Source organism: Drosophila navojoa, chromosome 3 (assembly GCF_054131105.1).
Source record: "Drosophila navojoa isolate 15081-1374.11 chromosome 3, UAZ_NAV_1.0, whole genome shotgun sequence".
In the NCBI taxonomy this organism is placed as follows: domain Eukaryota; kingdom Metazoa; phylum Arthropoda; class Insecta; order Diptera; family Drosophilidae; genus Drosophila; species Drosophila navojoa.
The window spans coordinates 12,641,188-12,659,198 of record NC_142891.1 but is presented as its reverse complement, the minus strand read 5'-3'; the positions used below and the strand labels follow the sequence as shown (position 1 = coordinate 12,659,198).

Here is an 18,011-nt window from a genome sequence, read left to right as displayed (position 1 = left end):
ATCTCTAATTATTTATATATTTTTTTTTTTTTTACTATGTATATTATTTGTATTTTTTTTTTTATATTAATTTTTATTTTATTTGAACAAGTTGTTCAACATTTTAATTTTTATAAGTCTATCAAAACTCATACCTATATAGATATACAAATTTCATTTCAATGATCCGCCCATTAAGAATAATATTATAAATAAACAACAAATCGTATTTTTTGTTTCTTTATAGCTTTAATTTATTGGACCAGGTAAGCCGAATGTCAGGATCAATCATTTATAGCATTTCGCGCACAAAGGGCACGGCGTATTGGGGAACGTACTGGGAGTATGCACCGGCGTTGCCGTAGGCGGGAGCTGGAGCCGAGCAGGGCACGGGCTGCAGCGAGGGTTGGCAGCTGAACAGGTAGTTCTTGGGGCACGGTGGAGCTGGAATGGAGGCGGGTGCGGCTGGTGCTGGTGCTGGTGCTGGGGCGGCGTAGGCTGGGGCAGCTGGTGCGGCGGGTGCAGCATAGGCAGGAGCAGCGGGCGCAGCGGGTGCAGCTGGTGCGCCGTATGATGGAGCAGCTGGAGCGGAATAGGCGGGTGCAGCAGCTGGTGCTCCATAGCCACCATAGGCAGCTCTCGACACACGAATGTTATCGGCCAATGGAGCGGGAATCAGGATGCCTTGCGTTGGCTGCAATTGAATCGTCTCTGCGGCGCAGACCACGGCGAGCAGCGTGACCAGAAAGATGTGTCCAATGTTGAATGCCATGGCGATAATTGGTGCTGTCTTAACTTGCGATTGAAGTGGAATCGAATGAGTGACTGTAGTTGATCGGTGACGAGGCTCTTCGCTTTATAGCCCTGCCGAAAAACGCTGAGCACATTGGAAAATCAGAAAATGCCAAAACACCAATAACAGGCAAAAAGCACAACGCCAATAAATGCAAACTGCTGACGACCCAAATGGGGCTGCAGTTGGGTTCATGATAACCAAGGAGAAGGGTGTAAGGTGAATCTGTGACCGGCTAACACCAATTTCAAATGGCTAAATTGAAGATTCTATTGCTAGTGGTAACACTGCTGAGTTTGTGTATTCTAGTTGCAGTAGCTGCTTCAATTGTCGGCTCTAAACCGTCTTCGGTTTCTGCTTTGTACAACTTTCTGGAGCCCAATCAAGACGAGCTCGGCTGGACGCAGTTCTTGCCGACAAACTTCTACTCGGAATTGAATCAACAGTATTATATGAGATTTCGCAGGCACTCCCTGCTACAGCTAAAGGATCTACGACGAGCTCGTCCATATCCATTTGAATATGCGCGCTATATCTAAAATAATAAATAAATGACTAAATTCTCATATAATTTGTGCATATTCCTTAAATTAAGGACCTGCTTAATAATCACATACACATACATTATACCTAACATTATCTGAAAGTGAGAAATACAAGTATGTATGTATGTATATAAGAGTGTAACAGCGTATAAGTTCGCATGCGACCTATCACAGAGCTTCTGTGCAAAGAGTTCATTAATTGAGGCTTTCGATCCTGTTAGTTACATATGTGTTTGGCCTGTCAGCAGCAAGTATTTAAAGAGAGCGATGTCAAAGAGCATAAGTGGCTTTTGCAAATATGTGATTGTATGCCGCCTCCACCAATGGCAGCAGTGCTTTTGATCCCGTTAACTTAGCTAGGGCACCTCTCAGTTGAGAGTGCTCTCACAAGAAGCAAGCTTTTTGGAATGTGAGGATGGAGTAGTTACGCTGTGTACCTCACATATACAAATGCAGATTTGCTTGTGAATTAAAAAAACATGTTAAGCTAATTTAGTTTGTGAGCTTCTGCTTAGTTGATCGGTGGCAGCCCGTTCGCTAGGGCTGTGTATTTTGCGAAGTAAATATACCTAATGTAAATCGTGATTTGTGTATTTATTATTTGTGTTAAGATTTTAATATTTATTTTGTCGCATAGTTGTGGTATGTGCATGAACGTATATGAATATGCATATTAAAACGCATGCACTTGATCTACACTTGAAGTTTGATAAATAGAAGAAGACAAAGTGAAAGGTAAGAGATAAAAGAGATAGATTTATTTATACTTATATTGTTCGCTTCAAAATCAAGGATAAAACAACCATTAATTATTTTATTAATCGAATTATAAATTATAAATTGTATAATTTATTATTTATCAACTGTTACTTTTGATTTTGCTTATCACAATCACGCAAACGTTACTTCGATAGGCTTATCGATTAACGATTTAAAATTTGTTTAGCGCATGCTCGCGTGGGCGCATTTGACGTCACTAGGACGAAGGACACAACATAGACACAAACAAAACAAATAAACGACAAACCTGTGGGCAGTGTATTGAACAAAAGTCTTAGTTCTCTTACAATTTTAATAAAAATCTCAAGATGAAGCTAACGCTCCATCGTTATTCATGGCTGGTGGCAGTGCAACTAACTTTGCTTGCGGTCGATTTGTTTTTCAATGCTTTCGGCTCCTGGCTGTCGCGGGATAAGCTTCAAACAGCAATATTCTTCTTCATGTGAGTGCCAAGACTTGTGCCTATAGAATATATATTTTAATCGAAATATATTTGCTTATATATTCCTATCCTGTTAAAGCATTCAAGATGCTTTCATTATTATTGAGTATTTGCTCTTTACTTTGGCTCTACATTCGACTTGCGTCTATCAGGTGGGGGCCTCCCACATTATCCTGCGCAATTGCAAGCTATTTTTGTTCAGCATTACTGCCTATTTTTTGCTGTCCGCCTCGCAGCACTCCTGGACTATCTATCTGTATCGAGTGTCGCCATCAGAATCCGTTCAGCAATGGCCTTTGGCACTTTACGCCTTGACCGTGCTGCAGCGCCTAAGTAAGTTCACAACTTTCCCGAAAACTATTCATATAAAACCGAATTTTGTATTGCTTAACAGTGTCGGTTTACTACTACTACACTTCCAAGTCAACAGCTTTGATTATGGCCGATCCGCGCTATAAGGAAGAGCATCTCGATTGGATAGCCGAGCAATTGGGTGACAAATAGATTAGTTGGGATTGCTCAGCGGAATTGTACATAAATAAATATATATATACCATATAAAGAGGATTACTTTAGCTAGGCAGCGCCGATTGTTAAAATTGTAATGTAACGCTCGAGTACAATTAATAAATGTACATTAAACAGATATTAGATGGTTGAGATCTTCTTCTTTTATATATTAATGCTATTAATTTAAAAACAAGGTTTGAAACGTTGTTTGGTTTATACTTATTTTGGTTATTAAAAGTAATCGTATCTAAAGTTGATACCCATGGCGCCATCTGTGGTCAGTTTGCCACAAGCAGCGGCATCTATCGAACAGTAGATACAAAAAGTTGCTTAAATCGTTTTGCTTTTATCATTTAAAACTTCTGCGTAGATTTTTCATTAAAAAAAAGATATTTGTATATATTTATGAGTATGATTATATAAATGAATATGAATGTATTCACAGAAAGCTTCATTTTATTGCATTCAGAGTCAATTACAGCCAATAAATATTATATTGAATAACTTTCAACGAATTCCTAAAAATTATAGTAGGATAAATTATGCTGGGTTCGGCACTTAATGGCATAGTCTTTTGTTTTGAATTATGTTTAATTGATAAACACAAGCTGTGAGTGTTATTATAAAATATATGTCACTTGGCTTTAATTACGTCTTCTTTGCAATTGATATATTTTCTATTTATGTCATACGTTACATGAATTATTTTCTGTACATATTTTACAGTTGTATATAAAATAGATATTACACAAACAAATTTTACATATCTCTTCTAACTAGTTACTTAACATCCATATTGTCCATGATTGCATTACTAAAATACTATATTTTAAATATATACATCTGCTCAAATATGAAGCTAGATAGTAAGATATTATCATCTATATATATTTATATAACGATTGTTAGTTCAATGGTTAATCTGCTAACAATTCAATTTTGATATTTGCACATAAAATGATTAGTTGAATATAAATTGTCTGTTTCGATATGATATTCATTATAATTGGTCCCTGATCAATTAACAAATACTACGTTCCAGTGTAGCTTAATGGTACGCCAAATAGCTCTTCCCATGATTTGCCAATGTCATTTAGACATTGCTCCGCATTTGCCAGAGTCTCGAATTGCAAATGCCAAATTTCGCTTTTGTTTTCGGTTTCATCCAGGAAATTTACATTATATTCGATATCTGAAAGTCGGTCTACTTCCACCAAATTGCTCATTGGCTGGGTTAGACTTAGTTCAATTGGTTGCTGCTTCTCCTCGTTGGATGCCAGCCAATTGAATTTGTCACTGCCGGCAATAAACAATTGCGAATCCGTTGCGAGCAGAGTGCAGAGCTCAAAGTTTCGTTTCTCCTGACCCGAAGTCCAGCGACAACCGCTCAATAGGGCACACACCTTGAGTGGTTCAGCCACCACAGAGCTGAGTCGTTGATGCACTACATCCGATGGATGTTGAATAACCTCACACTCCTTGGACATCGGATTTTCTAGAAAAACAAAAGAATAATTAGTTAATTATAATCTATTTTGATCAAATGAACCACTCAACTCACCTGCCAAATACATCAGCAAATTATCCGTTCGCACACTATCCTGCAGTATTAGTAGGAAGTTACCCCAGTCCCGCAGTGTGAATGATAATCCCAGTTTCCAGGGCAAAACTCGTATGCGTGTCAAACGATTCACTGGCAGGCTAATCACCTGTCGCAGCCACTTGGCCACATCATCCTGGGCTGGTGCATACGCTTCCATCAGGTAACACTTGCTGGTGGAGATTACCAGCAGACCGTCGCGCATCGTTTGCGTTTGCTCATTGTATATTCGACCCTTGGCGAGCCACTTAAAGTGCTCACCCGCCTCCTTGAATTTGCTCTGATAGAAATAGAGTTTCAAACGATGATCGATGTCATTGTAGTCGCTATAGTTAAACTTATATGGCTGCATCAGGCTGGCAGTTGCCTCCGTTTCAACAAGCTTTTTCGAGCTCGACATCAGCATGCTGGTGGATTGGAAAAGAGCTGCAAAGGTATAAAATATTGTAATATAATAAACATGTTAGAAACGATTCTGCTGATAATTGCTGGGCTAATCATATTTCACTTTCAATTATATAATACCGATTTAAGATTGCTTTTGATTATTATCTATTCTCTATTATGCTTCTACGTAATAATAATATATATGTATATGTATGTTTTCATAAAATATTTTCAAATTATTATATTATATACAGTAGAATACGCACCACCAAACATGACGGATATATGTGCATCCTCTGCTGTTTTCAGATGTGTTCTTTCATTTTGATCATTTGCAGGAGTCACCTCGTTGTAGTTGTTGTTGTTCTGTGCGTGAGTTGTGCTGCCTCCAGATTCAGACAAGAGCATATTCTGTAGAATGACGGCATCATCGGTAGGTAGCTTTTGCGGCTTATCCGCTGTCTGCTGCTTGGTCTGCTGTTCATAGGTTGTGCACACGCTGTCCGTCACCGAGCCTGACGAGCTGCTCTCAGTTAGTTGAATTTGTGCTAGGGCTTTAGATTTGACCGTTGTGTCCAGTGTGGTTGTTGCAGCCGTTGGCAATGCATCGATATTTAATCGAGCCTGCTCGACTAGAGTTTCGTGCTCGATGAAACTCTGCGATTGACTGAGATCATCGTCGATGGTCTGCAGATTGGGCATTTGGGATATGCGCCGCTCCTCGGAGGTTTTGCGACTGGCACTATGCGCACAGCTGGGATCCAGCACTTCAATGCTGGATTGGCTCGGATTGGAGATAATGTCCACGTCGCTCTCATTGGCACGAAACTCAAGATCACGCTCCGTATTGGAACTGCCCACAACAGATTGATTGGAGTCGAAGGAGCATTGCGAGTTGGTTATCTTCGAGCAGGAGCTGCTCTCATTTAGCGAATTCGCCGAACCTGTAGAAATATTTAGAAACATTAGTTTGGTTTGAATTATATCGCGGACAATGTTTCTCTCTAATTGAAGCAGCATTGATTTGCTTTCGCTCAAATGAAATGTAGCGCAATTTCCATTTTTTTTTGTGCGTTCAATTTGGAATAGAGTTGACTTTTGTTAGCTGAATAAATTAGTTTGTTAATTGCTTGATTTTTCATGCCCAAATGCTGCTTCATAGGACAGACAATAAGAAGGCAATTGCAAATTGCTGTCAACAACAAAAGAAATACAAAAATTGAGAGTTCATAAAATACATTAAAATTGGCATATTAACTTTTTGTGGTTTGCATCAAACTCCTACGCTTGGGTGTGCTATTAGCGATGAGCCTGCTGTTGCCCACTAAATAATTAAAATAGTATTGTAACAATTAAAGTTGTTGTTGTTGTTGTAGTTGGGTGAGCGAAATGGTACAAAAGGAATACATAAGAATACACAAAAGTTAGATTAACTCGCAGTTTGCCATTCGATTTTCAGTGTAGATAAGTGTGTTGTATGTTGTGTGTGTGTGTGTGTTTGTGTGTTAAAGCATGCAAAAAGAAAAAGAAATAAAAAATAATACAAATCAATTAAGTATAATATCAATTGTAGTTAATTTCTAAAATAATTATAAGCCAAAAGCAAAATGTGACTTTAAAGCCGCTTAGTTAACTAAAAATGGTTTGAATTGGTTACACTAAACTACATGTTAAATGTTTTTGTTTTTTTTTGAGTCAATTTATCCGTTTTAAATGTTTTCCATAATTGGATCTACATAAAATAGCAGACTAGCCAAGAACTTGCCAATACTTTGGTTGTCCTCCTTGGACAGCACATTCAGAGGCGTGTCAACAGGCGATTCCTCTACAACTAACGCCGGCGATAGCTTCGGCTCCACCGCAGCCACTTTGGGTTTATCCAACGAGCCGCACTCATCGTTCACCTCGGCCACAAACAAACTGCGACAGTCCGGACAACGCAGCTCTGTGAAAAGAGATATATGCATATTAGAAGTTGCACTTCGCGTAGTGTTCACTGTAACTAGTTGTACCCGCTGTCTTGTAGCTCTTGTTTTTACGTTCTCTAGTGAACTTGATGCCGCAATTGACGCAGCTATAGATGGTTATATTCATTTCAGTGAGATCACGCTGCGATAGAATGTCGCGTAGCTTCTTTTCAAGTTCCTAAGTGAATGAAAAAATAATTAATTAACATGTTTGGTTCGTTTATATATCTCATATACCTGACACAGTGCATTCTCGACGCAATAAACACGTTCTTGTTTATCCTTTTGCAATGTATCGAAATTAATGCGCAGCGTATTTGATTTGATTCGTTCACATGACTCCAAGACCTTGATGCTCCATTTTGTCTTGGTGCTGCAAATAGAGAATATTTCATATTTAAATGCATATAATTGTGCTATGTAATATCCAACCTCTCGGTGAGCGTATCCTTTTCCCGCACATAGTTAGAGGATATGGTAAGGAACAACGGATCGGTCGTCTTGTTTTCGTGATAAACGATATAGACCTTTTCATCGGGCTCCTCTTCGGAAACTGAAAAATAAGAAATTTTTGTTTAGCTTGCTCAAACATATTCTTTCTAAGAGGATTTCACCTGGTTCTTCTTCTTCCACAGCAGACGCATTTATATAGCTTTCGATCACTTGTTTGTGAATATCGATCTCTTGCTCCTTTTTCGCTTCAGGCTCTTTCGGCTGTTCCAAAAGCGTATTGTCCATGCTCGCATATTCCGTTTGGATGCTGTTGTTGCACGACTCGTAGACTGTTTGCTGTGTTTGGTTCAGGTCCGTGTCGTTGTTGGATTCTTTCTTAATGGGTGTCAACGTTGCATTAAATGTGTCACCCCAATTGCTCTGGGTAGTGGGCGTGGAGTTGAGTGGCTCTGTTGGCTCCGGCTGTGGCTCTGCCGGTTTCGCTGAAGCCGAAAGTTCGCCTAGGAATTCATTGAACCGCTGGCGTGCCTCATTGCGCTCCTCTTCACTAGGCTGTGGTGCATCTAGGCCAAACATTTGGTCCGCGTTGCCCGACTGCAGCCATTCGTTGCCAAACTTAAGACGCAATGTCTCAACTTGCTTCTTCGTCTCCAAGTGGCTGCCATCGGTGGCTTCTTGAGGTTTCTCTGCCACCCGACTATTGGCTTCGATTGCCGCTGTTGCTGTAGTAGCTTCGGTGGCCACCGAATCGTAATGTTCCGCAATTTCTACTGTGCGCAGCTTCTTGGATTTCCCACGTCGTTTGTCCACTTGCACATCAACCCTGGTTTGCTCAGCCTCTGATGATGAGTCCTTGCCTCTGATGGAGAACGAACGCTGCGAGCCCACACTCGATGCTGGTGTATTGATAGACGCCCTCGAACTGTTTATGGATACATGACTGCTCCCGCTCCGATGACTCATGGAGCCCACAAACCGCATCTGCTGACTGCCAACAAATGCTCTCTCTGCCTTGGAGAGCGGTTCAAAGTCTAACACAAATTTCACTGTCGCCGTATTCTTGTGCAGATACTGGGCCGTGGCCAGACGATGCTTGGGATGGCAGGCCAAAGGATTGCCTTGTAAATTCAGGACAGTGAGCGTCATGAGAACACTCAACGGTAAGAGCTGCGAATGCTCCAGCAAACAATTGTCGGACAGATCCATATTAGTTAGCGCATTCAGCTTGGTCATATCGAGAAGCTCCTCCACATAGTTGTTGCTTATATTGAGCATCTGTAGTCTTTTGCATGCCTCCACATGGAATTGCGGTATATGTGTCAGGCAATTGTAGCTCACATCGAGCGTCTTGAGGTGGGGCAGCCATTTGATGGCTCTCACACTGGTTAGCTTATTGTGGCGTAAATTCAAGTGCTGCAAGTGTTGGGCAAACTCCAGAGCCGTATCCACAGAGCGCAAATTATTGTAGCTAAAGTCAGCCGACTGCAGTTCGTTCCACACAAATCCATTCGACATATCCCCGCCGCAATGTGTAATGATGTCCTCCACATTGTTCAGGCTCTTGATGCATATCAATTGCTGCAGCTGGGCACGCAGGGCTTGAATTCCCACCACCTGGCATATGTTGATCTTGTGCACCTCCAAACGACGCAGCGCACGGAATTTGCGTATATCAATGGCGCCTTCAAAGTAATACTCGCTGGGAAAATAACTGAGCTTCAGCAGCGTTGTCTTTTGCACAAAATCGTGCAGCAGCTGTAAATCCGCAAACACGCTCGATTTGGCATTGATAGGCTTTACCACCTGGAAGGCGTGCTGTTGCTTCTGAAAGGTGCTAAGTCCAGCGCCAGCGGAAATATCGCTGTCCGCGATTAACGTAAAGGAATCATTCAAAGCGCGCAACAGTGAACCTGTAAATGTATAAGTATGTCTGTGAGAAAACGGTTTAGCTTGATAAGGTAGCTAGTTGTGCTGAGCACGAAATAACTGAGTGGGTGGGGTCTCGGTTTAGTCATGTCCCGACTGCATGCATGGTCCGCCGCTGCTCACCTGATAAGGTCAAGGTAAATTCAGAGTTCAGGATTTTGTCGCCATTCTTGCGCAGCAAGTTGGCCAATTCGGTGATCTTCTGTGGATCCATTGCTGTCTAGCAGGTGTAGTCCATATATACCAAATCAACGCCAGCTGCTACAGCTGCGATTTCAATTACGCTTTGTTTGTTCCTTGTCTAAGTGAATCAGCTTTATGCGTTTCAGCTTTTTTCGTTTATCATCTGAAAACCGAATGCAAACAATATATTAATAAATACACACACACATTGACACACAGATGCTCACTCACGCAGCCACAAATACAATTTGCACTTGGCATTCCACGTACTTCACCTAATTGTATTTTGATGTTTATGATTTTGCTACAATCTGTCTTAGAACAAAAGTCAATTACGACGCCATTGTCGAGTGCACAAAAACGCAAAGTTCTACATGTTCCACATATATTTTTATATAGAAATTTCGTTTTCGAACAATATAGAGATTAATACAAAATCTCTTTTGCGCGCTTATCCTATTTATGCACAAAAATATTCCACTCGCGAATGAGAAACACTTTTGTTATTGTTAAAATTGTCAGTCAGCAAGAAACGTAAACACAGGGTTGTATTTTGAGTGCAGTACAATCAGCTGTTTGGAAATATTAGAATAATCGATATAAATATCGATAGTTTTATATTTAACCGTAAACCAGAGCGGCAACAAAATTTTCAAATGCGTAGATGATGCCCCAAAAAAACTCAAATCTTGTTTTATTTTCACATTTTTAAACAGTTATTTATTTGCCTTTTATAATTTATAACTACGCCATTCAAATTATATCACTATGATTTTCTAATGCAAATAAAATTTCATCTTAGTTGTATTTCTCTCTGTTCATTTTAAATTAAACCATTGCTGTTCCATTTATTACGCCTCTGTTGTTTTTGTATTTGTAATTGTAAAATTCATTGTTGGTATTTACAATTGTATTTTAGGTACATACGCACATTTCTCGCTAACCTCAATTATATATTCTTTTATAAACTAAGTTAAAACAAAAAGCAGACTTTAAGATTGTTTTCTCTGTTCGTTTCTCTGTGGTTCGCTGGATATGCGTTGGATATTTAATATTTTAAACATTAAATTAACAACCTATATACTTTCTTGTCGTTGGCTGGGTAGAAATAGTTAAATGATTTTAGCTTCTGTGGATGCATAAACGTGTGCTGAAAATTTTGCTATTTACTCTTGATTTGCATTTGCATTTTTATTATTATTTTTTTTTTTATTTTTGGTGCATAAAAACATTTAAAAATTTGTAATTACTATTTTACAAAGTTTGCCTGCGGAATAGAAAACAAAACTCCATTATTTTGTGAAGTGCTTTGCGAATTGAGGAATAAAACATTTCAAAATTGCATTCAAAATACAAACGTGAATTAAAAAAACAGAAAATTCAAATTTTGGTACGTACTGCTGTCTGCCGATTTGTATCTGCCAATTTTTGATTTTTTGTTTGTTTATCAAATAATGTTTTTATTTTCAAAAATTTTCCTTACTTATACTTTTATCTTTTTTTTTTTATATATATGTACAAAAAATATTTAAATACTTTATTAAGGTTTGAACAAAATTCATTTTGGTTTAACAAATATGACACTGACGTTTTCTCTTATGAACACAAATATATATATCGTAAATATAGAAGATTTAAAAATGTATGCTTGAAATTAGGCGAAGGAAGCGATTTGCGAATACCTACTATATATATATATACATATATATATGTATGTATATTGGTAGTAAGTGCGTGTGTATGCGAGTATGAATTGACTTGGAGCTATAAACAAATAGTATTTACAATCGAGTTCTTGTTATCTAAACATTGTTTTTTTTTTTTTTTTTGATTGTGTGGTGTTTGACACAGTTTAGAGTTTTGGCGACGGCATGATGAACGTATCCCTATGAGAAATCATATAAAAAAGAAGAGAAGAAAACAAATTTTGTTTGTTGATGAAACATAAAAGTTGAATTTGTAAACATGTATAAGAAATGGGAATTGGTTAAGGTTTAATGTGGGATTAGGATATGTGTCTCAGCTACTATGTATGGTACTTGGGAATGAATAAGAATTTGTAGAAGAAAAATATAAAAAACTTTTTTGAAACAGTTGTCTAACTAGAAATTTTGAATTTTGAGTTTTATTTATTATTCTTTGTATTCAAACTTTAACTTAGATTAAATCAAAAGATAAACAGAACATGCTAATAGTTTATGTGCATAAAGTTAAAAATTAAATAAAAAGTATGTATAGTATATAAAAAGGCTAAGCTAAAAACAAAACAGTAATTACAGGTCATACAAAAATTTCAATTGGCAAATTAAATACAAAATAAAAGGAAAATCATAAAATCATAAGGTTGTGTGTGTAGTTTACTGGGCAGAAAAGGCAAAGGAAGGGAATTGCGGGAGGAACTCTTTAAACGTTTCATGTGCAGTTGTGCAAGAAGCAAAACAAAAAGAAACTCAACACTTACATATGCTCGGGATGATTGCGTATGCAATCAATTAAATCTTTAGGCTTAAGCTGATTTGTGCAAATTTTATGTATAGCTGTGAACAGTGGGAATCTGCAAGAAATTGAATTTTATAAAATATATATAGATATATATTGATATTTAAATCTTGTGTAGCTTTGTCGAGCGTACTTATCCTCCAAGCCTTTGTTTTTCAACATATAGTTGACTTCCTCGGCAGTGGGCGGGCCCTGCAATTTCTGGCCATTGAGCATTTCCTTCTCCAGCTCTTCAATTGTTTTGCCCGATGTGACAAAAGCCTCGGAGACGCGACGATTGCGGCCACCTGGAAAGAAATTCCCGCGTAAGAACAAACTTCTTCCATTTGTCCCTCTCACTTATGAGCATACCATAACATGTCGTAATGAGATCCGCCACACCGCAGCTCTCAAAGAAAGTGGATAGCTTGCTGCCCGGGTAGAAGACATCGACGAAGCGAATCATTTCCATCAGACCTAGACGAATGACCGCTGCCTTGGTGTTGTCGCCCAGCTTGAGGCCATCCACGAAGCCAGCGCCGCAGGCGACAATGTTCTTTAAGGCACCACAAACCTCAACGGCATCGGCATCCTCTACGACCACGACTCGGAAGTGATTGGCCTGGAACAGATCACGCAGCACCTTGCCGTACTTTTTGTCCGTGCAGCCGATTGTCGTCTCGCAGAAGTTGCCCTCGGCCACCTCGTTGGCCAGATTAGCGCCCATCAGCACAGCGCATGGTATCTGGGGACAGTGGATAGAGAGGGAAAATATCAGCTACTCTGTCTCCCTCTATCAGTATATAAACATATGGACTAACCTTCAAGTGGCGGGTGATTATGTGCGAAATAAGATCAATGCCGCCGCCCTCAGCCTTATCGAAGCCCTTGATTAGGGATATGGCAATGGCATTTGGCTTGATCTTGCCCAGCAATTGCTTGCAGAAATTGGGTATGAACTGATGAGGCACTACGAAAATGAGTATATCGGCATTCTTGGCTGCCTCGACTAGATCGGGTACAGCTACCTGTAAATAAGAGAATAAATACATTAAGTTCTTTTCTGCATCAGCAAAAGGAAAAAATGTTTTGATAAGCAAGCAAAGTCGTTACTTTTGATAATCTGAAGGTTGAATGAAGGAACTTTGAAATATTAAAACAAAAAGTACGTTTCATAGCGCTATGAAAATCATGGCGTACACACGTGTACACACCTACTTCAGGGGCTTGTCTCGCAGCTTTCTGGATCGATTTGCTATTGATTAGTTTTTTTCAGTTTGTTTTGTCACTTTAAAACTGGTTTGCAAGTCTTGCATAATAATTGTGAACTGATCATATAAGGTATAAAGTTCAGGTGTTGCCTTAGATAGTGAGCCAAGAAATTAAAAATAAATACATTTTTTATAAATATATATATTGAGTAATAAGTATGTATATACATATATTGTTTTGTAATTTGCTTTGAGCTTCTATTTGCATTTCAAATTAAATAATCTTTAAAATGAATAAATTAAACTTTATATATGTAGTAATAAAAATGCGAAACTGCTGTTCACAAATGCATATATATACTCTAAGTATAGTAAAAAATAAAGTGGAACTAAGTTCATTTTTAACGTCTCGTTGGCTTGCAATAAACATTTGTATAAAAATAAGCAATTACGTGTGTTTGTTTTTTTTTTTTTCAAAATTGTAAAATGGAATAAAGTTTCGGGCCTAAATAAATATAAATATTAAAATGCGCGAGTGTTTTTTTATTATTTGTTTATATTTAACATATAATCTACGGATTAAATATATTTAAAAATTTTGTTTGCTTTATGAATAGCAGAATAGAGTAGAAATTCCCCACCACTTCACTAATCAACGGCCCAAATTTACTTTGTATTTCAGTCAAAAGTCCAACGAAATCTTTATTTGTTCAGTTTATTATGTTGATTAAGATATATATATATGTATATATATATACATATGTGTGTAGAATATTGCTTAATAGTAACAAACGTGTTTTCCTCTAAGCATGACACATATTAGTTCTAAATTATAGTAGCTATAAAAATAGAGCAAACAAATTCTTATCAGAAAACTCTGTATAAATTTCCTTTAGACTAGACGCACAAAGCGAGGCAACTATAATTTGTTGTACTACTTTTCTCCTCTGTCTCTCTCTTTCTGTATGTTTCCTTATCAGGTAACTAAAAATAAAACCATTTTGTATATACTTTTGTTGGCTCACTAAACACTTAATTTGATGAACACTTTGCAAATTGCCTGCAGTTTTGACATTGGCCTGGCCCATGGTGATTTGTTTATAAACTAAGTAGACGCCTATTTTTATATGTGTATGTGTGTATACATAGCATTTGTTTTTCCAATTTGTTGTTGTTGTTGTTACGGCTTGCTTTCACTATTGAAAACTTGCCAAAATTTATAGCTATAGAAATTTACATATATTTAATAGGTATATGTGGCATTATTTTATATAAAACAAAAGGAAAAGACAGACATAATGTCGTTTTTTTTTTCCTTCCATCATTTTGCAGTGCCAGCTGTTCTAGTCAAAATTTAAAAATTTGTTTTGGAAAATTTCGCATTGTTAACAGTCAAGCTACACATACATATGTAGCTGATAATATTTGGTGCGAATTTATCTCGACAACTCAAATAGCATGTTTAACATGACCTGCAAACAATGCGGCTTATCAAAAATCAGCAAACACAAACTGTGAAGTGCTGTGCGCTAAGCTTATCAATTCAGCTGAGCAAATTATGTGGCTGTATATAAATACATTTTTGAAATAAATATATTTTTATTAAAAAAAAAAGTTTAATATATATATATACATATATATATATATATATAACGTAACAGTCACCATCGAGCTATGTGAATGTTAAAAAAGTTGTAATCGATTGTTTGAGGCACAATTATTTTTAAATTCAACAGTTAAGAGAGTGCAACAAAAAGAGAGAGAGAGAGAGAGAGAGTGTGTGTATATAAGAGTGCACGCGAGTGAGTGCAAGCCGGCCTTGACCTACGTCAAAGACAGTGGCTGAGCTGGCATTGCCAGCATGGCAGGAGTAGAAGGTTTCTATTTAATGTGCAGACGTCAGAGCAAGGTGAGACTTTTGTTGATGTGTTGGCCCTGAAACAAAAGTGCAACGCGGGCCAAAAAAACACGAGAGAGAGAGAGGGACTAACGTTTAGTGGGTTGTAAAAATAGCTGCATATGTATGCCCGCTCTTTCGTCTGATTAGATAATTTGGCTGCACGACGACACGGCCAAGATCAAGGCAGCGGCGTCTTTTATGTAAGGGGCAGCTGCAGCTGCAGCTGCAATTGTTAATAATTTAACTAATACTAATGCACAGATTGCATAAGAGCAAACGGCTGTTTTTATAAACTTGTTATTTACGATTTTCAATTAGCAGCAAACTAATTATTTTGTTTTGTTTTATTTTTTTCGTTTTTTTGTTTTTATTATCTTATTGTACTTACCACATTTGGAGGGAGTTTGTGGCCCTTCAGATATTTAACATTCTCATGAGTTTCATTGATGATTTCCGTTAACTTCTTGCCATCAATCATCTCCTCATAGACGAACATTGTGACGCGCTCCTCAAACTCTGGCAATGCGGATGCATTGGCGCCCACAATTTTTGCAATGGCCGAACCCCTGAACAAGGTTTAAAAGGCCAAGTGCAATATGCAATCATTATATAATTTGCCATAATGCTTTTGTTATTGTTGCTGTTGTTGTTTCTATTGTTATTGCACTCACCAGTTGCCGGAGCCAACAATGCAAACATTTACTTTTTCCGCCATGCTGATGTTATTATTAGTAGTTATTGTATTTGTTGCTGCTGCTGTTGTTGTTGTATGGCAAAGTGTGTATTACTTTGCCGATTGATTTGAACGCGTGTCAGACTCTATTTGTTGAACTGGCGACTAGCGCTTGAGAATTATTTACTTCGGACTGACACGTCGAAACAACGGCACGTTTAATAAATACTATTTAGTAAACGCGTATTTGCAAGAGCATGCAGCGATAGTCTATCGATAACAGTTTATTGATTGCACGCCGATAGTGCGCAACGGAAAATCGAATACGAATATTATTTACTGATAATCGAGCTGTGTATTTAAAGTTCATTTAAACTTTAAATGTATAGTTAATTATAAATACCATAATAAATAAATACGAGTTTTGTTATATTAATTTTGTATGTTCTCTAAGCGTGAACTGCCGTTCATAATTTAAATATATTTTGCTTCCTAAACTCAAATAAATTTAATAAATTTATTAGAAAATACGATATTGGCCTTTCTAAAACAGGGGCATCTGATATAAATATATGTATATACTTATAAAATTAAATACAGAAAGTCAAATATAATTATTCATTTGTCACTTATTATTCCCGCGTCTCTCTTTCTGTTTATACCCAAATGAAAATGTTAAGGCTACTGTTATAGCTTCTAACAGTACCCGCGCAATTCAAAATTACAGTGTCACCTTTACATTCAATTTTGACTGTAAATAAAACTTTTAGTCACAACTTTATCAATTTGATACAGTTTTAAGAAGAAAGAAACTATAGGTATAAAATAACTTTCATTTCCCAAAATAAAGCAATACGAGCAAGAACATCATGAATAGTGGAACGCTGAAAATTTGGCTGATAGTTGGTGGTACGTGGCATTCTCTCAGTTCAAATTGAATGGATTTATAAGTAACCTGTATTAACAAACATCTACAGCATTCCTTATGCTATTATCCCCCATCAACGGTGCGGTACCATGCTACGAGCCTGGCTGCGGTGGGAAATAAATAAGCGCAGAATCGATCGAGTTCCAGAAGTATTTGGTGAATTTACCTCGGGTCGGACACATCCAGTTGTGATTCACTCATCCTATCTGGTAACTAAATAGGGTAATGCGTAATTGTATAATGTATATACCTGACTTAATAAAATTGTAAGACGCAGTTTAAAAGAGTTGGTTTTAAAGAAGAAGAAGGTGAAAAAGGAGAGGGCGAGAGAGAAAGAGAGAGAGGGGGGAATATAGAACGAGTGCGAGAGATGAACCTTTATATATACATCACGCCACAGTAGAAGAGTCGCATAGTAAGAGTGTATAAAAAGGTGGTATAAAAATAAAACTTAAGTTGATTCGAATATTGTTTGAGAAACTAGAGTTTCGAATTGGTCTTTAATGTAGCAGAATTATATCCTCTTTGGAATGCAACTTATGTATATCTAATAACAATACTCATTAAATTTTAGTCGACTCCTACGTCGTGTTGAACTCTGCTCCTGCTGTTGGAGCTGTCGGGCGATTAGCTCATGTAACTGTAGCCAACGTAGTCATTCATATGTAGTCGCTGCTGCACATTAAGCCCTCGACTAGGACATGTCAAAAGCTATGCCAGAGTCATGGCTAACCGCTGCCACGCCCACATTGTCAATGGGCGAGCGTCAATGGTCTGTCGGGCAGACCATCCCAGTGCAGAAGGTTAATCATGCAGCGATGTTGTTACGCGTTAATACCTTCATGTGAGCTGGACCACGTGCTGAGCGCTGTTTGGTTGCGTGTCTAACGCTGTTTGGCCCTTCATCTATGCCTGTGTGTGTGTCTCTATGTGTGAGTGTGTGTGTGTAAGTGTGGGTGAATCGTGTCGCATTGAGTTGGTTTTGGGTTTGGGCTTTCGGTTGGGTTGCTTTCTATGCTCGGGGTTGCTCTAACTCCGTTTCCTGTTGCTGCTGCAGATGTTGTTGTTGTTGTTGTTGTTGTGCACCCGTAAAATTGATTGCGGCGAAAGCTGGAAAGTTGCACGTTATGCTCGTGGCCTGACTTGCTCCTGCTTTGCGTCTGTGTCTGAGTCTGTGTGTGTGTCCGTGTCCGTGTCCAGGTCTTGTGTCTACTATCTGGTTCTGCTTCTGGTTCTGTTTCTGGTATAGCGTGCGG

General features: G+C 38.1%; 4 protein-coding genes and 1 long non-coding RNA gene across 15 annotated transcripts; 2 read left to right on the top strand and 3 right to left on the bottom strand.

Moving 5' to 3' along the window:
• Nucleotides 1–208: 208 nt before the first annotated feature.
• Vm26Ab (Vitelline membrane 26Ab) lies at nucleotides 209–827 on the bottom strand. Its single transcript, XM_030384236.2, has one exon. The coding sequence runs from the start codon at nucleotides 749–751 to the stop codon at nucleotides 272–274; it is 480 nt and encodes a 159-aa protein (XP_030240096.1). The 5' UTR covers nucleotides 752–827; the 3' UTR covers nucleotides 209–271.
• A 1,433-nt stretch (nucleotides 828–2,260) lies between these two features.
• Nucleotides 2,261–3,199, top strand: LOC108658823 (transmembrane protein 138). The gene is made up of 3 exons (XM_030384235.2): nucleotides 2,261–2,539; nucleotides 2,619–2,872; nucleotides 2,934–3,199. Exons 1-3 carry the CDS (start codon nucleotides 2,406–2,408, stop codon nucleotides 3,041–3,043), a joined length of 498 nt encoding a protein of 165 aa, XP_030240095.1. The 5' UTR covers nucleotides 2,261–2,405; the 3' UTR covers nucleotides 3,044–3,199.
• Nucleotides 3,200–3,923: 724 nt separating this feature from the next.
• Nucleotides 3,924–10,134, bottom strand: LOC115562564 (uncharacterized). Of its 10 annotated transcripts, none has more exons than XM_089258729.1 (12): nucleotides 9,940–10,134; nucleotides 9,781–9,880; nucleotides 9,506–9,711; nucleotides 7,618–9,366; nucleotides 7,436–7,556; nucleotides 7,241–7,376; nucleotides 7,049–7,181; nucleotides 6,802–6,981; nucleotides 6,295–6,360; nucleotides 5,303–5,980; nucleotides 4,611–5,075; nucleotides 3,924–4,544 (listed from the first exon to the last, which is right to left on the bottom strand). In XM_089258729.1, exons 3-12 carry the CDS (start codon nucleotides 9,594–9,596, stop codon nucleotides 4,081–4,083), a joined length of 4,083 nt encoding a protein of 1,360 aa, XP_089114855.1. In that variant the 5' UTR covers nucleotides 9,597–9,711; nucleotides 9,781–9,880; nucleotides 9,940–10,134; the 3' UTR covers nucleotides 3,924–4,080. The 10 variants fall into 10 exon arrangements, with proteins under 10 accessions (XP_089114855.1, XP_089114852.1, XP_089114854.1 ...); XM_089258726.1 differs by having other exon boundaries at nucleotides 9,506–9,728; nucleotides 9,797–9,880; XM_089258728.1 differs by having other exon boundaries at nucleotides 9,506–9,728; nucleotides 9,773–9,876.
• A 619-nt stretch (nucleotides 10,135–10,753) lies between these two features.
• On the bottom strand, nucleotides 10,754–16,100 carry Gpdh1 (Glycerol-3-phosphate dehydrogenase 1). Of its 2 annotated transcripts, none has more exons than XM_030384298.2 (7): nucleotides 15,826–16,100; nucleotides 15,543–15,720; nucleotides 12,865–13,071; nucleotides 12,416–12,788; nucleotides 12,198–12,351; nucleotides 12,027–12,119; nucleotides 10,754–11,451 (listed from the first exon to the last, which is right to left on the bottom strand). In XM_030384298.2, the coding sequence occupies exons 1-7, from the start codon at nucleotides 15,867–15,869 to the stop codon at nucleotides 11,418–11,420; spliced, it is 1,083 nt and encodes a 360-aa protein (XP_030240158.1). In that variant the 5' UTR covers nucleotides 15,870–16,100; the 3' UTR covers nucleotides 10,754–11,417. The 2 variants fall into 2 exon arrangements, with proteins under 2 accessions (XP_030240158.1, XP_030240159.1); XM_030384299.2 differs by having other exon boundaries at nucleotides 10,754–10,832.
• A 488-nt stretch (nucleotides 16,101–16,588) lies between these two features.
• Nucleotides 16,589–17,039, top strand: LOC149091745 (uncharacterized). Its single transcript, XR_016196600.1, has 2 exons — nucleotides 16,589–16,736; nucleotides 16,805–17,039. It is a non-coding gene; the product is annotated as an uncharacterized LOC149091745 (long non-coding RNA).
• The last annotated feature ends 972 nt before the right edge of the window (nucleotides 17,040–18,011 follow it).